General features: G+C 37.7%; 1 protein-coding gene across 1 annotated transcript in view; it reads left to right on the forward strand.

The window, feature by feature from the left end:
* FAM171B (family with sequence similarity 171 member B) overlaps positions 1-21,973 on the forward strand; it is a 78,460-nt gene that overhangs the window by 49,870 nt on the left and 6,617 nt on the right. Inside the window, exons 2-6 of the mRNA XM_040227770.1 lie at positions 83-316; positions 8,068-8,160; positions 11,454-11,612; positions 14,319-14,489; positions 18,851-18,967. Coding sequence (XP_040083704.1) covers positions 83-316; positions 8,068-8,160; positions 11,454-11,612; positions 14,319-14,489; positions 18,851-18,967 — 774 coding nt within the window. The remainder of the gene's footprint in view (positions 1-82; positions 317-8,067; positions 8,161-11,453; positions 11,613-14,318; positions 14,490-18,850; positions 18,968-21,973) is intronic.

Raw genomic sequence — 21,973 nt, forward strand, 5'->3', positions numbered from 1 at the left:
TTCAGCTGTTTTAACTGACATTGTACAGTATAGTGACATGCTTTCTAGGATTTAATGTGCTGTGATCTTCTGTCTTTTCTAGTGTCTGTATTTATGCTGAAAGTCCAGGTGAATGACATCATCAGTCGTCAGTACCTGAGTCAAGCAGTTGTAGAAGTGTTTGTAAACTACACAAAGACAAATTCCACAATAACGAGAAACAATGGAGCAGTGTTGATAAGAGTACCCTACAAGTTAGGACTCAGCTTAACCATTATTGCTTACAAAGATGGCTACGTGTTGACGCCTCTACCTTGGAAGACCAGAAGAATGCCAAGTAAGCACTTAAATAGTGTTTTGCCTTCACTAAATGTAAATGATTTTTTACTCTTTGAGAATTGCTTGTTCTGGTAAACTGAAAATATGACTGTCTATGTGAAGCCAGTATAAGGAGATTAGAAAGGTGTGCCAGTTTGAAGAAAATATGAAGGCCTTTTTCCTTCTACAGAGGCCTAAAGGGATCCTGAGAAACAGCTCTACTCTGGTACAGAACTTGTCTGCAGGTGTGGGGGCGGGTATTGGGGGTGGCATGCCTACAGGATTAGGATGGGCCAAAGCATTGATGAAGGGACCTTCTCTAAAGGTAGATGAACAGTTTAGATTTACATGATGACGAATAAAGCTGTTCTTATAGATTCGTGAACACATGAATTTAAGTTGTTTAGAAACTAAGTTTACAGCTTATAGGGAATAGGTCAACAGCAGGGCTAAAATAGATTCAGGGAGTCTGGCTATGAAACTATGGCTGTGCTAGGGGACCGTAAGGCTAGCCTGATGTAAGAAAGGAGATGAAAGGCGAGGTAAGCGTACAAGAGGCATCCTAGAGAAAGAATCAGTATTTATTATGGTAATCATTTTATAATATATACACATATCATACCATTGTATACCTTAAGGTTATATGATGTTAGGTGTCAGTTATATCTCAATAAATCTGGAAAAAATTGGTAGGACCTAGTATCATTAATTTGGAGAAGGAAATGGCAGCCCACTCCAGTATTCTTGCTTGGAGAATGCCATGGACAGAGGAGCCTGGTGGGCTACAGTCCGTGGGTCGCAAAGAGTTGGACACGACTGAGTGACTACCACAGTATAACTAACTGGATATTGGGGGGAAAATGGCCAACCAGTTTCCAGAATACAAGTCTGATTGGAAGGATGATCCATTAGGCAATCAGTCTTTTCAAAAATGTTATATTTTATTGTTCTTGTTTAATTTTAGATATTATAATTTCATATTGGAAACATTTGAATTATTGAACTATTTAAAATTAGATTGAGAAATAAAATGAAAAATTAGATAATTTAATAAGATTCACATGAGTAAAATTCTAGAAAATAATGACTAGAAAATCTGTATAGGGATGTGGTTGAGATAAATTCATGGTCTCAAATGATTTAATTTTTTTTAAAGATAGAAATTAAGCACAACTATTCATTCAGCAAAAGTGAGGAAAACAATGAAAGAAGAAACCAACTATTGGGAAAAGGAAATAATAAAGATAGAAGTATATTGGCATATGTTAGAAAAATATAAAGAAATAGTTGACAAAAATACATAAAAGCTTTAAAAATCATAAAAGTTATTGATAACAAATTTGATGGCAAATATCTTAAAAATCCAATAAAATAAACAATATTGTTATAATGTAAATGATTATTGCTTTTAGATGAGGTAAATTAATCATGTGTAAAATATTCTAGATAAAAATAACTTCTAAGGCTATAAGGAAAAGTACCACAGGTCATTCTATCATATCAATCAGTACAGCCTTGATCCTGAGACCTAACAAAGGTCAAAATTAAATGCCCTCTTGTGAGCATACTCTTTCTCATTTACACAGCCCTGTATAGATCAATCTTACCTGTAACTTGAAATACAAAACTCCTAAGCAGAATAGTGAAAAAGAATTTCACCATTATTTAAATATAGCATACTGTCCAGACCAAGTAGAATTTTTCTCTTTGCGTGACTATACAGATGTCAGACTTTATTAATTTTATATATCATACTATTAGAACAAGCTGGAATCAGGCTTGCCAGGAGAACTATCAATAACCCCAGATGTGCAGATGACACCACTGTTATGGCAGAAATCAAATCCCTTATGATTATACAGTGTAAGTGAGAAATAGATTTAAGGGCCTAGATCTGATAGATAGAGTGCCTAATGAACTATGGAATGAAGTTCATGACATTGTGCAGGAGATAGGGATCAAGACCATCCCCATGGAAAAGAAATGCAAAAAAGCAAAATGGCTGTCTGGGGAAGCCTTACAAATAGCTGTGAAGAGAAGAGAGGCGAAAAGCAAAGGAGAAAAGGAAAGATATAGGCATCTAAATGCAGAGTTCCAAAGAATAGCAAGAAGAGATAAGAAAGCCTTCTTCAGTGATCAATGCAAAGAAATAGAGAAAAAGAACAGAATGGGAAAGACTAGAGATCTCTTCAAGAAAATTAGAGATAGCAAGGGAACTTTTCATGCAAGGATTGGCTCGATAAAGAACAGAAATGGTATGGACCTAACAGAAGCAGAAGATATTAAGAAGAGGTGGTAAGAATACACAGAAGAACTGTACAAAAAAGATCTTCATGACCCAGATAATCGTGATGGTGTGATCACTAATCTAGAACCAGACATCTTGGAATGTGAAGTCAAGTGGGCCTTAGAAAGCATCACTACAAAGCTAGTGGAGGTGATGGCATTCCAGTTGAGCTGTTTCAAATCCTGAAAGATGATGCTGTGAAAGTGCTGCACTCAAGATGCCAGCAAATTTGGAAAACTCATCAGTGGCCACAGGACTGGAAAAGGTCACTTTTCATTCCAATCCCAAAGAAAGGCAATGCCAAAGAATGCTCAAACTACTGCACAATTGCACTCATCTCACATGCTAGTAAAGTGCTCAAAATTCTCCAAGCCAGGCTTCAGCAATACGTGAACCATGAACTCCCTGACGTTCAAGCTGGTTATAGAAAAGGCAGAGGAACCAGAGATCAAATTGCCAACATCCATTGGATCATGGAAAAAGCAAGAGAGTTCCAGAAAAACATCTACTTCTGCTTTATTGACTATGCCAAAGCCTTTGACTGTGTGGATCACAATAAACTGTGGAAAATTCTTCAAGAGATGGGAATACCAGACCACCTGACCTGCCTCTTAAGAAACCTGTATGCAAGTCAGGAAGCAACAGTTAGAACTGGACATGGAACAACAGACTGGTTCCAAATAGGAAAAGGAGTATGTCAAGGCTGTATATTGTCACCCTGCTTATTTAACTCATATGCAGAGTACATCATGAGAAATGCTGGACTGGAAGAAACACAAGCTGAAATCAAGATTGCTGGGAGAAATATCAATAACCTCAGATATGCAGATGACACCACCCTTATGGCAGAGAGTGAAGAAGAGCTAAAAAGCCTCTTGACGAAAGTGAAAGAGGAGAGCGAAAAAGTTGGCCTAAAGCTCAACAATCAGAAAACGAAGACCATGGCATCTGGTCCCATCACTTCATGGGAAATAGATGGGGAAACAGTGGAAACAGTGTCAGACTTTATTTTTTTGGGCTCCAGAATCACTGCAGATGGTGACTGCAGCCATGAAATTAAAAGACGCCTACTCCTTGGAAGGAAAAGTTATGACCAACCTAGATAGCATATTCAAAAGCAGAGACATTACTTTGCTGACTAAGGTCCGTCTAGTCAAGGCTATGGTTTTTCCTGTGGTCATGTATGGATGTGAGAGTTGGACTGTGAAGACGGCTGAGCACTGAAAAATTGATGCTTTTGAACTGTGGTGTTGGAGAAGACTCTTGAGAGTCCCTTTGACTGCAAGGAGATCCAAGCAGTCCATTCTGAAGGGGATCAACCCTGGGATTTCTTTGGAAGGAATGATGCTAAAGCTGAAACTCCAGTACTTTGGCCACCTCATGTGAAGAGTTGACTCATTGGAAAGGACTCTGATGCTGGGAGAGATTGGGGGCAGGAGGAGAAGGGGACGACCGAGGATGAGATGGCTGGATGGCATCACAGACTCGATGGACGTGAGTCTGAGTGAACTCAGGGAGTTGGTGATGAACAGGGAGGCCTGGCGTGCTGCGATTCATGGGGTCCCATAGAGTTGGACACGACTGAGCGACTAAACTGAACTGAAGAGGAACTAAAGAGCCTCTTGATGAAGGTGAAAGAGGAGAGTAAAAGTCAAGTGTTAGTTGCTCAGTTGTGTCCAACTCTTGGCGACCCCATGGACTTTGCCCACCAGGCTCCTCTGTCCATGGAATTCTGCAGGCAAGAATACTGCAGTGGGTTGCCACTCCCTTCTCCAGGGGATCTTCCCAACCGAGGAATCAAATGTATGTCTTCCGCATTACAAACAGATTCTTTACTGTATGAACCACCAGGGAACATTCAAAAAAATGAAGATCATGGCATCTAGTCCCATCACTTAATGGCAAATAGATGAGGAAACAATGGAAACAGACAGATTTTATTTTCTTGGGCTCCAAAATCACTGCAGATGGTGACTACAGCCATGAAATTAAAAGACGCTTGCTCCTTGGAAGAAAACTATGAAAAACCTAGACAGCATATTAAAAAGCAGAGTCAGCAATGGTTTTTCCAGTAGTCATGTATGGATGTGAGAGTTGGACCATGAAGAAGGCTGAGTGCTGAAGAATTCATACTTTTGAACGCAGTGTTGGAGAAGACTCTTTGAGAGTCCCTTGGACAACAAGGAGATCAACCCAGTCCATCCTAAAGGAAATCAATCCTGAATTTTCACTGGAAGGACTGATGCTGAAACTGAAGCTCCAGTATTTTGGCCACCTGATGTGAAGAGCCGACTCATTAGGAAAGACCCTGATGCTGGGAAAGATTGAGGGCGGGAGAAGGGGACAACAGAGGGTGAGATGGTTGGATGGCATCACTGGCTCAATGGACACGAGTTTGAGCAAGCTCTGGGAGATGATTAAGGACAGGAGAGCCTGGTATGCTACAATCCATGGGGTCTCAAAGAGTCAGACACGACTGAGCGACTGAGCAACAACAATTAGAACAAATTAGAACACGTGTGTGATAATATCAACAAATGCCTGAAATGTATTTTGTAAGTTCACCATTCATGCGTAACCAAGAATAAACTCTTTAAAAACTAGGACCACAAAGATATACTTAGATATCTTAAACTCATACTAAGCATAAAATATTAGAGGTGATCCTACTAAAGTAAGAAACTAAATACAGATATCTATATTATTTTACATTGTAGTAGAAGTTCTCATCAGAACAAAAAGATATTAACAGATAAAGAGGAGAGCTATTAGGAAGAATCAAAGCCATTATTTGTGGTTATGATCATATCCCTGGAAAACTGAAAGTTAGCACTGGTAAAAATCAATAGATGTTTTTACATACCAGAGGTGATAACCAATTAGGAAAAAGGAAAATAAATGCTTTTCAGAACAATATGAGAAGGGAAACCTACAAAAAAAGTGAAGTAACTATAGGGAAGAAAATAAATCTACCAAATGTTACTGATAGAACTAGAAAAAAACAATCAACTAAAACACCAGATAACTGGAAAAATATTTTTCTTACCCTGGATATTGTAAAGATTTTTATTCTTCCCATATTAATTTACAGATTTAATGCATTAGCAAAATACTTGGCAAAATAATTCTTGAAGAATAAATGTGTAAAAATACCTGAAGTCTTAAGAGATTTACTAGAGGCAGTTTGAAATTCCAGATAACTAAAATATCTAGCTACAGATTTACTGTGATATTTTACCATGATTTGTACTATAATACAAATCAGATACTAGTAGGTATAAAAAATACAATCTATGGTAAGGAACCATTATAAATCATTGAGGAAAAAGCTGAATATTCAGTAAGTAATACTGGAATATTTTGCTAACCATTTGCAGTAAATTAATTTGAATCCATATTCCAAAATATATTGCTCAAAGAGTTCAAATGTGGAAAATTATATTTAATATAATAAACTAAACTTTTTTTAGGATGGTCTTTTTAAACTGAAAAGCAATGAATGATGTCGTAAAAGATAAATTTCACCATAATTTTAAAAAGTAGGAAAAATATGTGAAGTAATAAGGAATGATACCTTTTATGTGCTAAGAATTCATTCATGTCAGTAAAAGACACCAGGGCGCTGCCTAAATAATATAAATGGACAGAATCATCACTTAGCAGTTTTCAAACAGGAAATACAAGTTAGAGAATGTGATAAAATATTTACCTTTCTAATAATCTAAGTGCACCCCCCAAAACACGCATTTCTTAGATTTTTCACCGCAGGAAAGTTTTTATAGAGTGAACATCCTCAGTACTGACAGGATGGGCCTCCTTAAACACTGCTGGTGGGAGAAGTTGGCAGTATTATCTGGATGACAGTTTTTAAATGTGTGTGCTGGGAATCTTTTCTAAAAACGAACATACAAATAAAGTGGACAGGTATTTGTGCACAAGGATAATGAGGCGAATAGCCTGTATTTGTGAAAATGGAAACAGTCTACAGTATTATACAGTTTAAATGACTCTTGCTACTTTAAGAAATGTGACCTTGAAAATGTTATGAAAAGTTTCTACCGAGGGACAGAACACAGGGTGAAAATATTCTGTGTACGATATCATACTCCCTCTTTTTTAAACCACAGGAAAAATCCAGGAAGAGCTACAGTGAAATACTAATAGTGGTGGTCTCTGTGGTGGTACTGTGATGACCATCATTTTCTTCCTTTTCTGTACTTCTCAGCTTTTCCAGAGAAGATACACATCCCTTTTAAAATCAGAAACATTTTTGTAAATCGAAGAAAATCTGAATGCACATTTTAATGAGATTCAGAAAGATTCTCCCCAGGCTTAATAGAAAAAGCTGTCAGGGTAGCCCCTTTCAACACCTGGGACTAAGAAAGCATCCATGTGTGGGATCCAGTCATCTCAAGATCCAAGCTATTATTCTACCACCTCCTCTCCAATCTTGGAACTCCAACAATCTGTCTAAATATTATTAATTTCTGAATTAAAATTATTTTCATTGGTAGTCTTCCTTTTCTATTTAAGAAAAAAATTTGTTTTACATCCATCCATAATTTTTGTATAGTTTTATATTTTATCCTCTTTTTCATATTTCCTTTAACAGTAAGCTCTAATTAAAAATATTCCTAAGCAAGTGTATTTTATCTTAAGTGATTTAGGGGTATTGTATAGTTTCTGTTGATATTTAAATACATTGTATAGAGGAGAGAGATCAATGAGAACTTGTACTTTAGGTAATGCCTCAAACATTTTTCTTTTGCAGGATTGGTAAGCTTATCTGACTTGTTCTTGCTTATAAAATAGTCTTTTATCCCTGCCTCTTGCTCCTCATCTGGAAAGAATTGTTATCTTTCAGGGATCTGCACTGACTCATGCCACCAGTCATTTCAGGTGGCTACTCTTGTAGACAGGTTCGGCCTCATCCTGCCTGCTACCAAAGGTTGCCTGTGGATCATGTGTATGTTAAACTGTTTCATCCTTTGCCAACTCAGTCTGTTTGGTGAACCACATGGTGAAGAAGAACATTGAACCTTTGTGTGGGAAGTTAAAAAAGAATGGATGTACTCCCCTTAAAGAACCTAAAATCATGGAGCCAGGAAAAAAGGTTTTAAAAATTAGAAGAAGGAAATAAGTAATGATTGTATAGAGAAAAGAGCAGAGGGTTGTTTAAGCATTTAGCTTGACCACACACATATATACATATATATAGGGTTAGAGAACATCATTAGTCATCTTGGTACAAAGTATTGTATAAAATTAAAAAAAAATTAGTAGTGATGCCCAATCTTCTGACTTTATTATGTTTCTTTTTTCCCCTCTATATTTTACATTCATTCTTCCTTTGTTTTGAATTGCTTTTCCCATCACACAGTTTGTTTTTCCTACATTTTTAGGGCCTGCTGGAGCAGAACTATATTTGTCCCTGTTTTACCTCCATGTCTAATAAAATATTCTAATTGTGCTATATTTCACAGTATACTCTTCAGTTACACTTTCATTGTTCCCACAAAACCAAGCAAATATATGGCTATTTGAAGACACTATTTTAATTACTGGAAAATTAGCTGGTAAGTACTCTACTTCTTCTTAACTAGTAAGTAAACACTTGAAAGTGACTGTATTGTATAACTGTACCACTTCACCAATGGATCAGTGTTGATTATAAGGTGAGGAAAATTTAAATTGAACTGGGATGACTGGTATTGACTATAAGTTGATCTGAACTGATTCTTATTTCACTATCAAGCTATAGCATGCGTATTTTTTTGTGTGTAGTAGGAAGCATTCTCTTTTATCATTTTAGCCACCCTCAATAGAACATTTGACTTTCAGAAATACTGGAAAGAATCTCTACACTTCTTCCCAAATCACAGCTCTTGCTGGGCTTTTGGTAAAATTGGGAAAAGGACTCAGGCCTTTGGGGCATTCTCGTCGGCAGGTCACTTTCATTCTTGCCTCTGACATTAATCTTGCTGCCTGCGAGGGAAAGGTCTGAGGCTGGGAAATTCGGTGTCTACTAGCAGACACGATTTGCCCCACTCACATGTCCCAAGGGCAGGAATACAAGAAGCCTGATTTGGGGTGTGATTCAAACTGTGTTTTCCAACTCTGCTTAGCAACCTCGAAGATGCTAGCTTTCATCCTCACCTACCTCCTCCCCTCCCTTAACTAGTCCTTAGGGGAAATCCCAGCATTTTGCAACTCTTACTGCATATTATGTAAAACCTCTGTAAATGACAATAATTCACTTATTTCTTTTGGGAAATCAATGTTTAGAACCAAAGCATAATAGGAATGACTGGTAAAGGCAGAAAACCTTAGAGTCCAAGACAAGAGTCATGGTAAAAAAAAACCAGTTTTTGAAATTCTTCATTTTTAGAAGCTATCTTATTTAGTCCTAAAGTATTAAAGAAAACCTAATATTAGCATTTGGAAAAAACTGGGGCTTGATTAATCTTGGAGAAGCGTACTGAACAAGGTAGTAGAATCTCTCACTTTTGCACTGATTTTGCTGGTGCACAGCAGGATGGATGTAGAGCTGTGTATGAAGGGTAAAAAGTAAATAGGACCTGCCTGTGTGCAGAGAAAGGCCATTATCTTGACATAGTCCTGCTCCTTACTGGCCTCTTCAAACTCTTTCCATTTTTCAGCTTTCCGCCCCTTATTGTCTATTTTCAAATGAGTTCTCATTTCTGGTCACAAAATGGCTTTTGCGACTCCTGGACATACCTGCTCACATTAAATCTAGTAGGGAAGAGCATGTCTTTGCCCCTAGAAGTCCAAGCAAAATTCACATTGTCTGTGCTCAGACGCTTAGTTGTGTCCTACTCTTTGTGATCCCATAGACTGTAGCCCACCAGGCTCCTCTGTCCATGGGAATCTCCTGGCAAGATTACTGGAGTGGGTTGCTGTTTCCTACTCCAGGGGATTTTCCCAACCCAAGGATCGAACCCGTTCCCTTGCCTATTCTGCATTGGCAGGTGGATTCTTTATAATGTTGCTGCCTGGGAAGCCCAGAATCCACATTGCATCTCATTAACTGTGGTTGGCACAGGTTCCATCACTCAGCAAGTCACTGTGGTAAAGAGGACAATGAGATGCTGTTGATTGCTTTCAGCCCACTCTAGCATGCTCCAGTACCTCTACTCTTGTTGCAGAAATGAAATCCCAGATGTGCCACTTGGGTCAACGTGTGGTTCCCCAGAGTGAAACTCAAAGGTGAATAAATTCCGGGTGGATGAATCAAGCTCAAGCAGGCTCTAGGCTAAAGGTGCCTTGTGTGATCTAAGTTCAGTTCAGTTCAGTTGCTCAGTCATGTCTGACTCTTTGCTCATGGACTGCAGCACGCCAGGCTTCCCTGTCTATCACCAACTCCCGGAGCTTACTTAAACTCATGTTTATCAAGTCGGCGATGCCATCCAACCATCTCATCCTCTGTCATCCCCTTCTCCTCCCACCTTCAACATTTCCCAACATCAGAGTCTTTTTCAGTGAGTCAGTTCTTCACATCAGGTGGCCAAAGTATTGGAGTTTCAGCTTCAGCATCAGTCCTTCCAATGAATATTCAGGACTGATCTCCTTTAGGATGGACCGGTTGGATCTCCTTGCAGTCCAAGGGACTCTCGAGAGTCTTCTCCAACACCACAGTTCAGAAGCATCAATTCTTTGGCACTCAGCTTTCTTTATGGTCCAACTCTCACATCCATACATGACTACTGGAAAAATCATAGCTTTGACTAGAAGGACGTTTGTTGGCAGAGTTATGTCTCTGCTTTTTAATATGTTGTCTAGGTGGTCATAACTTTTCTTCCAGGGAGCAAGGGTGTTAATTTCATGGCTTCAGTAACCATCTGCAGTGATTTTGGAGCCCCCAAAATAAAGTCTGACACTGTTTCCACTGTTTCCCCATCTATTTCCCAGGAAGTGATGGGACCAGATGCTGTGATCTTAGTTTTCTGAATGTTGAGTGTTAAGCCAACTTTTTCACTCTCCTCTTTCACTTTCATCAAGAGGCTCTTTAGTTCTTCTTCACTTTCTGCCATAAGGGTGGTGTCATCTGCATATCTGAGATTATTGATATTTCTCCCAGCAATCTTGATTCCAGCTTGTGCTTCTTCCAGCCCAGCGTTTCTCATGATGTACTCTGCATAGAAGTTAAATAAGCAGGATGACAATATACAGCCTAGACGTTCTCTTTTCTCGATTTGCAACCGGTCTGTTGTTCCATGTCTAGTTCTAACTATTGCTTACTGACCTGCATACAGATTTCTCAGAGGGCAGGTCAGGTGGTCTGGTATTCCCATCTCTTTCAGAATTGTCCACAGTTTGTGATCCACATAGTCAAAGGCTTTGGCATAGTCAGTAAAGCAGAACTAGATGTTTTTCTGGAACTCTCTTGCTTTTTTGATGATCCAGTGGATGTTGGCAATTTGATCTCTGGTTCCTCTACCTTTTCTAAAACTAGCTTGAACATCTGGAAGTTCACAGTTCATGTACTGTTGAAGCCTGGCCTGGAGAATTTGGAGCATTACTTTGCTATTGTGTGAGAGTAATGCAATTGTGTGGTAGTTTGAACATCTTTGGCATTGCCTTTCTTTGGGATTGGAATGAAAGCTGACCTTTTCCAGTCCTGTGGCCACTGATGAGTTTTTCAAATTTGCTGGCATATTGAGTGCAGGACTTTGAGTTAAAGAAAGGGGCATTTCTTGTTTATTCAGATCTGAATATAAAATAATCATTATAATAAGATGTTAGTAATGTTTTAGAAATAACTGGTTCACTTAGAGTAACATGTCCTGACCAGTAGTGCTGTGCTTACTCTGCATTTGTTTTATTTGCTAATAAGGTTTTCTTTTTCCAGATGCCAAATCTCAACCAAGTGTTCAGTTTTCAAAAGCCTTAATTAAACTACCCAACAACCATCATATTAGCAATGTTACAGGCTACCTTACAGTTCTACAACAGTTTTTGAAAGTGGATAATTTTCTGTATACAACTGGCATTACTCTCAATAAGTCAGGTATTTCCTAATTTTTATATAATCTCTATAAAAACAGTACATATTCAAATTCTATTTATTTAGATGTTTGATATTAATTTACACTTTGGAGGAGACATCGCTTTTGAAACATAAACACAGTTATTAAAGTGTTTATAGGCAGTCCTTTTATTCTAGTACATTATGAAAGAGATTATATCAGAACCTTATGCATAAATTACAGGTTAATGGGGAACTTAATTTACAGGGTATTTTTATTCAAAGGAGGTAAACAAACTATAGAAAATAGTGTTTACTGTAAAATTTTATAAATTAAAAAATGCAAAGTGGAAATTTGATTAAGAAGTTTAGACACATGATTTGACCAATCATTCTCAAATTGATTAGAAGTGTCAATAATTGTTGGAAACAAAAAAGTTTGTAGATTGGAGTGAGCAATTGGAAATTTTGAAATATTTGAAATACTTTGAGTAAAAGGGTAAATATTGGAAAAATATATTTTCCAGATTCAACAGTAGTAACATATAAGGCTGTCATGACCTAAGTTAAGGAGGTGATGGAATTTTACATTTTATTTAACAATTTACTTACGGATGACCCCTGTAAAAGCTGTATCTTTCCTCTGTACATCCACACTTGTTTCACCATTTCTACCACCATTTCTTTCTGTTGCCAGTAAGAAGCGCCACAGTTTTTAAAATCACCTCAGACAATCAGTAATTTTTATGGTTTCACGTGAGTCAAATTTTTGGTCCATATCATTTGGGGACTAGTCAGAAATTAGCGTAATAAGCAAATAGGTGTTATGGTTAGATAGGCATTTTTTCTACCTGCTGTAGCTGATGTTATTGATACCCCAGGCAGATGACCCTCTCTTCTGTTACAAGCCTAAATATTTCCTACCGCATGTATCTCTGTGACTCTGCATAAGGGCATTCCCTGGCCCAGGAAGCAGACTTGGCCCTCACAAGAGGCAGGCTCTCAACCAGTGACAGAAAAGAGTACGTAAAGCGTACACACCTCTTCATTAACACATCCTTTGTTGGCTTCCTTCCTTCTTCTGTATTCCTTCTCCATTCCCTCAGTGGTGGGTGCTTCCTTCCTTCCAAAGTGTTATTTCAGGGTCTGCTTCTTGAGGAAGCCAATCTCAGACACCTGCCAAATTTTTCCAGGTATAAGTTATAGGATGCTAAAAGTATTACAAGAGTGATAACCAATATACACTATCACAGATGAAGCTCATATTGCCCTGGAGGGTTCTTATGAACAAGACTCATTAGATTCAGTGGGAAGAAGTTATGTTCTGCCCTTCATCATTTCTCTACCACCTGCTTTTGAGATTGTTCATTAGACGTTTCAATTGTCCTGATGCTGCTAACATTTTAAAAGTCCTAGAGCCATGGTGTCAGATGAGAATGTTCTGTCCTGCCCAATATGGTAGCAGTTAGCTACAAGTGGCAGTTGAACTCTTGAAATATAACCAGTGCACTGAGGAACTAAATTGATAATTTCATTTAAATTGAAATTGCCACATATTGCTCATGGCTAATATACTGATTACACAGTTCTAGAGTTCTGTGAATATGAAAATGCTTTTTAAAAGTCTCCTCATTGTCTTTCAGACTCTTTTTTCTTTTTCTTCTAGTTGGCCTCATCCCAAATGATGGGGTGTTGACCTCATCAGTTTCAGATGCATTCAATATGTGAAGCCACTTACTTCACAGAACCGAGGGGTGGAGTTAAAGCCAGCTGGTTTTACAGTTTGATATGAGATATTATAATTACTTACATAGTACTTTTTATAGTACATTACTTACCAGTGCAACTAGTCTACAGAATATGTATGGCACTGTTGTGCTTATCTTATGAATAGAATTTTAGGACGTTTATAAAGGTTAAATCTCTTATATTTAACAGAAGATCTCCGATAAGCCAGTGGTTGCCCTGTCTGATAACTGGAGATATATTACCAGGTTCGGTGTCAGCAATAATTAGAATTCCTTTCCGTGGCCTCATGCTGTTTCCATCTCTCCCTGCGCTCTCATCTTCCTTCTTACACATGCCAAGATCACTTCTGATGTGGGGGGTTTGCCCTGGTTTCTTCTGCCTGGAAGGCTCTTCTCTGAGGTCCCTGCATGGATGGCACCTGTCATTTGGCCACTGCTCAAATGTCTCCTTCTCAGAGAGGCAGCCTTCCTGATGGTTTTGTAGGTTTTTAAAAGCATCAAATTATTGAAATGGATAACCAACAAAGGCCCTACTGGATAGCACAGGGATCTCTGCTCAGTATTAGATAACAACATAAATGGGAAAAGAATTAGAAAATGAATAGATACATGTATATGTACAACTGAATCACTTTGCTGTACACCTGAAACTGTCACAACATTTTTAACCAACTATACTCCAGTGTAAAATAGAAAGTTAAAGACCAAAAAATATTGACTTTTAGATTCCAGTGACATTAAATCAGAGGAGTCTGAGAGAATTAGATCATTAGGCTCATAACATGATGTCTCAGTATTACTTAAGTATAGCATTTACTTCTGATATATTTTATAGTTTAAAAATCTTTAAATAGGACCTAGTCTCTATTTGGTGTTACACTGGATAACTCTGGTTGAAATAGAGGAACTAGATATTTTAGGCCAATATTAGTTTGTTGTTAATATATAACTACAGTCTGTGCTTTACATATGATTTTAATGAACTGTCTTCTGTTTTTAGGTTTTGAAAGCATTGAGTTAACTCCTCTTGCTGCAATATGTGTGAAAATATATTCTGGAGGGAAAGAATTAAAGGTGGATGGCTCTATTCAAATTTCTCTTCCTCTTCTACATACAAATGATGTAAGTGCAGGTGACCACATACCTGCCTGGACATTTGATATGAACACAGGTATGTGAACTACGGGAAAAGGTTCTGAATACTTTGAATTTTTTGAATATTTGAATGTTTATCCTAGAAATAGGTTGCTATTGTTATTAAAAAATTTCAGCTTTATTAAGGTATAATTGACAAATTTCTATTTTACATAGAATATTGAATTTTAATATACCTTATTATTTAAACATTAATATTTATATATGAATGTTTTATCTTTAGTAGAGCACTAAATCAGTAATATTATAATTTTAAGCACTTTATCAGTGACCAACAGTGGCCCCACTTTGATTAATATAATAAAATTGTAGGGAAAATGATATCACTATTATTTTAAAATAGCATTATTTACTCACATTCCCATGTTTTATATTTTGAGGCTCTTATGGGTTTTTGTTACTATAGTGCTAATGCTTTGTCGCTCAGTTGTGTCCAATTCTTTGTGACTCCATGGACTGTAGTATACCAGGCTCCTCTGTCCATGGGGATTCTCCTGGCAAGAATATTGGAGTGGGTTAACATGCTCTCCACCAGGGAATGGTCTCCACACCAGCGATCATACCCAGGCCTCCCATATTGCAGGTGGATTCTTTACCATCTGAACCACCAGCGAAGCCCAAGAATACTGAGCCTATCCCTTCTCCAAGGGATCTGCCTGACCCATGAAGCAAATTGGGGTCTCCTGCATTGCAGGTGGATTCATAGGCAATATAAACTTATATCTAAAAGCTTGGCTAAAGCAATTAATAAACTATGCAAATTTCATGAAAATAAATAACATTGTATTCTCTGTATGTGTCTCTCTCTATATATGAAGGTAGAAAGAGTGATTGATTATTTTCCAAAAAAACACTTTGGTACCAATTTTGTTTCTTGAGATTAGCCTCCTAAATAGCAACTGGATGAATTTTTCCCTTCTGCTTCCCTTGGTTTTGTTTTTCCATGTAAATAAAGTGAGAGTCCTTATCAAAAAACAAAAAAAGATGATCATTCCCTGACAACTGAAAAGCCCAGGGGTAGAACTGTGTTGGATTAAGTCACAATGCCCAGACTAGACTGACTTGTAAGACTTGATTTCTCTCTCATCTGTTTCCTTGTTAATAACCTTTCTGAAATAGGATTTCCCTTTGCAGTGGCAGGAAGGCTGTAGGTGCTTTCACTTTATACTAGCCAGGTTAAAGTCCAAAAGGTAGAGAAATTCTTTTCCTAGTAGCTAGTACACAAGCCCTCACTGTATTTCTAGAGGGAGGTTTGCATGCCTATCTCAGAACAAATGTCTGTGGCCTGCAAATAGATTTCATAGATTTATTTAGGCTTCGGCATGTGTTGGAGCTGGGATTGGAGCCCTAAACTAATCATGCAGACTAAGAAGAAGGAGCAGTGGATTCTCAAAGAGGCTTGGAATTGAGGTTTCATTGTAACTGAAAAGGAGGTAGTGAGGCACAAACACATTCACTACAGCAGATAAAAACATATATTATTTTAAAAAGACTGGAAATTATGTACATAACAAAGGTAGTTGTAAGGGACAAACTCTTCTTTCAACTCTATTCTGCACTCAAAAGTTTCATTTCTGGTCACCAAATGTGAGGGTATTTTTCTTGTACCCTCCAACATGAGCTGAGTGTCCTAAAATTGCCTTCAGTGGTCCGTCTAGTCAAAGCTATGGTTTTTCCAGTAGTCATGTATGGATGTGAGAGTTGGACCATAAAGAAAGCTGAGTGCCAAAGAATTGATGCTTCTGAACTGTGGTGTTGGAGAAGACTCTCGAGAGTCCCTTGGACTGCAAGGAGATCCAACCGGTCCATCCTAAAGGAGATCAGTCCTGAATATTCATTGGAAGGACTGATGCTGAAGCTGAAACACCATTACTTTGGCCACCTGATGTGAAGAACTGACTCATTTGAAAAGACCCTGATGCTGGGAAAGATTGAAGGTGGGAGGAGAAGGGGATGACAGGATGAGATAGTTGGATGGCATCACCAACTCAATGGACATGAGGTTGAGTAAACTCTGGGAGTTGGTGATGGACAGGGAGGCCTGGTGTGCTGCAGTTCATGGAGTCTCAAAGAGTTGGACTGCAGATGGTGATTGCAGCCATGAAATTAAAAGACACTTCTTGGAAGGAAAGTTATGACTAACCTAGATAGCATATTGAAAAACAGAGATATTACTTTGCCAACAAAGGTCCGTCTAGTCAAGGCTATGGTTTTTCCAGTGGTCATGTGTGGATATGAGAGTTAGACTGTGAAGAGAGCTGAGTGGCAGAGAATTGATGCTTCTGAACTGTGGTGTTGGAGAAGACTCTTGAGAGTCCCTTGGACTGCAAAGAGATCCAACCAGTCCATCCTAAAGGAGATCAGTCCTGGGTATTTATTGGAAGGACTGATGCTGAAGCTGAAACTCCAATACTTTGGCCACCTGATGCAAAGAGTTGATCCATTGGAAAAGACTCTGATGCTGGGAGGGATTGGGGGCAGGAGGAAAAGGGGACGACAGAGGATGAGATGGCTGGATGGCATCACCAACTCGATGGACATGAGTTTGAGTAAACTCTGGGAGTTGGTGATGGACAGGGAAGCCTGGCATGCTATGATTCATGGGGTCACAAAGAGTCAGACACGACTGAGTGACTGAACTGAACTGACTGAGTGCCTGAAGTGAACTGACTGAGACCCTATCTACCTGGAGTTAGTGTCAGATCCCACAGGTTAAAGGCTTGGTCCCACAGCCTGCAACCCAAGAGGCCAACTGCAGGTCCAGCTTATCAGCCATGCTCCTGCTGTGATTGGCTATAAAGTGGAGGCTTCCATGACCCTCTCTTTAAGTTTGGTAACTTGCTAGAACAGCTCACAGGAAGACAGTTTACTAACTAGGTTATCGGTTTTCTATAGAAGGATACACTTTGGTAACAGCCAGATGAAAGAGATACACAGCGCATGGGGTTTGGAGATTAAGTGCTCTCTCCTTGGGTGCATCACCTTCCTAGCACCTCCACGTGTTCACCAGCTCTGCTCTCTGAACCCTGCAGTTTAGGGGCTTTTGTGGAGGCCACAGTATGTAGCCACACTTGATTAAGTCTTTGAACACTGACAATTGAATTCAAGCTCCAGCCCCTCTCCCTTCTCTCGAGGGGTGTTTTAGTGTGGGGATGAAAGGTACATGCAGCTGGTTCCCCTGGCAACCAGCCCCCATCCACTGGGACTTTCCAAAATTACCTCATTAACATAAACTCAGACATGGTTGAAATTGGCTTGTTGTCAACAAGAAAAGACACTCTTTCCACCTTTATGGATCTTATCACATAGGGAATTACAAGGTTTTTAGGAGCTCTATGCCAGGACTGGGGATTTAAGACCATATATATAAATTTATTATTATAAGTCACAGTGTCACAGTGGTATAGTTCTGTAAAACATTAAAAGCTGTAAGACCTGGATTCTGGTCCATTTACCAGCAATATGATGTTGAACAAGTCACTTGACTTATTCTGGCCTCAATCCCCTGACTTGTTGAATGAGAGAATTGTTTCAAGACACTTTAAAGAATAATATCTGCTTTGAGTTCTGCTTTCTGACTCTTTCTCCTGAAAAAAGCCTGTGTTTCTCATGTACCTTCCAGTGGCAGAATTTTTGAATTGATTCATCACATGTACTGCTTAAGTTTAACGTGACTATTCAAAAAGCAGGTTGACTCACTCCCATAGTTTCAAGTTTGTCTATATACATCATTACAATGAATCAGTAAACCAAATACATAGACCAAACTTATAAACAAGCTTTGTAATGCTGGACTTCATGAAAGATATTGGTTTTACTGAATTCTTTCTTCTGTGGTTGATATTTAAATGAATCAAAATAGTACTTTTTTAAGTTTTAAGACATTTAGTTCTAAAAGAACCATGCCAACAGTACTAGAACAAAACAGCATTTAATAAAAATATTAATAAGGTCATAAAACACATACTATAAGCATTTAATCAGAACCCCAGAGTAGGTAACAACCATCTGTTGATAAATTTGGATTTAATTACATTCTTACTAAGACATATCTCAATATACACAATTTAGACATTATTTGGAGAGCATGACTTCCCTAAGTAGATATCCTTTTTATATTTATATAAAATTTATATTGATTTTACATATGATATAAAGTTTATTTATATTGATTTTATATCCTTTGGTCATAACAAATCAAATTATTCTATTTAATATATATTATGATATATATTATCCATGAAAATATATTGTCACAGTTTTCATCTTTGAAAATATCCTACAAAGTATTCTGTACATGACTATCAGCAAACTCCTGTTAGCATTCAAGATATATAAGGTAACTGATTAGTACTTTTTATTTGCCTTCCTTTTTAGGTGCGTGGGTAAATCATGGCCAGGGAATGGTCAAGGAATATAACAGTCATTTAATTTGGACATATGATGCACCACATTTGGGCTACTGGATAGCAGCTCCACTTCCAGGAACTAGAGGTATGGTAAAAATGAAACAAAATATAAACTTTAAAAAATCCAAATAGTCATGCTAAAACTGATATTAATTTCCCATTTTATTCTAAGCATTGCTACTTACTGTATTACACTGGAAAAAGCTTCTAGTCTCTTGATCTCAGCTTTATTTTACTTTTTCTAGATATATAGGGAAACATTAAGTTCCATGAACTCTAGGGTCATTTACAATTGTAATACCTGATGAATCTGAAGTGCAAAGTTTATTCAAATCAAGAATTTTCTTAGTTTGCTTTTTATGAATGAATTCTACCCAAATCTGTTAAGAGCTTTTGACTGCAAACAACAGGAGCAGATTTTGGATAATTAGAAACATATAATAGGATATCAGGAGTTTGCAGGATCCTAGGGAAGGCTGAAAAAGCAGACTGTAAAAGGCAGGAATCTTAGAGGACCCAGTTAGCAAACCTGCTCCACTGTCTTTGGAAGATTGCTGCTTCAAGACAGCTAATCCTAACCCTTTGCAGTCTTTTCCCCACACTGTTCCTGATCTTTCTAGGGATGAAAAATTTTCAGACTTAGATCATCATTGGTGGGGGTGTGGTGGGGACGAGGGACTGTTGAATAATAGTGTCTGTCCCCAGTGTTCGTAGGATAAGACAGGTGATGGCCCAAATGAAGATTGGCCTGACATGTGAACAGAAGGTGGGCAAAAACCAAAAGCTGTGTGCTAGGAATGGTCTTATTCATATTTTAGGAGAAATAAGTGTTTCATTTTTCCTGGATTTAACTGGTATCAAATTAACATGGTATCAATCTATCTATATACTTTGTACTTAGAAATCCTACATCTTGAGTTGTGTAAATATCTCAGAATTCTCAAACATTGCATATCTCATCCATTAAGTCATCTTAAAAGAGGAAATACTCTAACCAGCTATCATGTAGACTGGCTGCACCATGGGCCGGCAACCACTCATTAGGCCTCCTGGGTGTTCGCTGGTATAAGTTGAGTTGCTTCTTGGTTTTCCCTGCTGTGTGCTCTGCTAAGTCAGCTTTCCAGCTGCCAGCATCTTGTTGCTCCGGTCTTTGATCTCATTCTCCTTTAACCTGTGGACATGTATATTTAAAAAAACAAGACAGAGCAAAACTTTCGGTGTCATTTTTGTAAAGTTTAGGGAAAGTGTAAAAGCTGAATGCATATGTCCCTCCTTCATCTTTAATCTTGTCAGAAGTAATTCTTTTGGTTTAGCTAGTGTCTTGGCTTCTAGCTGAAAGGCAGCTGCAACCTGGCTATTTCATGCTGTTCAGGAGTAGTCCTGGTGCATCCCCTGATCTAGGATATGGATAACATTTTGCATTCATTTCTCAGTAGCAGTGTATCAGCTAACTTTGTTATGGCTGCTTATTGAAAGCTTTGAGTTTTTTGAAACTTTTTATATAGTTTATTTTCATTTTACATTTGACAGCCTTCCATTTTTAAACCATGCAAGGTAACAAGACTTTGTTTCAAAAAGGAAGCTAAGAGTATTCCAGTAGAAGAAATATAAGCTATTAACCATTATAATCATGAGGAATGTTCTGTTTTTGTTTCAATGTAGTGCTTATGAGTTTATTTATCTAGAAACCAGAGGGTGATTGTTTTTGTTGTTTATGGTGCAAAATATCATGCAGTCTTGCCAGCTGTCTGATCTTATCCTATTCTAAATTTGCAACTATAAAATATTGATGAAAAAGAACAGTTACTATTTAATACTTCAACTCAAATAAGTTGAAATCCAAGTTATTTCATTTCTGATAAAAAATGACCACAGGAGCACTTGAGTTTTACAGAGAAATGTGGTTTCCACTAAAAATATACCATCTATGCAAGATGACTGACTTATAAAAGCTGAAATAATTTTCTAAAATAGAAGTTTTGTTTTGGCTTTTATGTTGGGAACAATTTTGTGTGAATTGGAGTACTAACAGAAATGTAGGATTATCAGATAATTTCTAGTTATGCTTTTGAAAGGTCCATATGAGAAATATGATAACTTTAATTTGATTGTAGTTCTGGCTCTGACAGTAATTAACAGGGTGAGCCTGAAATAGGTACTTACCCATCTGAGTATTAGTTTTCCTTTTTCTAAATTGCAGGAGTTGAATATGAGGATCACTCATGTCCCTAAACAGTTTAGGATGCAAATGTTACTGTAAAATCAAACTGGTTTTGTGTGGGCTAGTTAGTGTCTGGTGTGCCGAAGCTATAATTTGGTTAATAATATTACTAAATGTTTTTAAAATAAATCTTAAACCAATTTCTAGAAAAAACATTAAGTGCAAAAAATTAAAATCAATTAGTTTTTCACATATTATTATAGGTAAGTAGGTAGCTGAGTACAGAATTAAACAAGTACCATTTTCAAATATCAGAATGAAAATTTATTGTAATTTTCTAACGTTCTAACCTCTCTTGGGCATGTGCATACACACTATGCAGTTGTATGCTTTTCTGCTGTTGTCTTACACTTAAGATTTGGGACAGATGTAACAATGTCAGCCTCTTAATTCCAAAGGTGAGTTCTGTTGGAATTCTGTGGAGTACAAATTGCTTACATTACTCAATTGTGAAAACGTATATTCAGATATTCTTTGGAGAAGAACTTGAATTTCACCCAATTATAATCTAACTATTTACTCTGTTGCAGCTCTGGATCATAAGTAGTAATCTACTAGAGTTGTTACTCTTATCTTTTTTCTTTGAAGAAATTTCATATTGTGTGATGTTGTGCTTGGTTACCTACTCAATATGATAAACATTTTATTATCAGTTATCAGTTAAAAGAGTATTCAGTACTGGAGTGCCTGTTTTTCTATAATCTTGACATTTCATTTAACAACAGTGGTACAATATAGCCAACACTTACTGAGTGCTTATTATGTGCTAAACACTGTTCTCAATGTTTTATTTAATCATTGTAACAAGTATGACAGCTGTGCACTGAGATAAGTGAATGAAGCTTGCCCAACACCACACAGAAAGGGTGA

Source organism: Oryx dammah, unplaced genomic scaffold, assembly GCF_014754425.2.
Source record: "Oryx dammah isolate SB20612 unplaced genomic scaffold, SCBI_Odam_1.1 HiC_scaffold_27, whole genome shotgun sequence".
NCBI classification, from domain to species: domain Eukaryota; kingdom Metazoa; phylum Chordata; class Mammalia; order Artiodactyla; family Bovidae; genus Oryx; species Oryx dammah.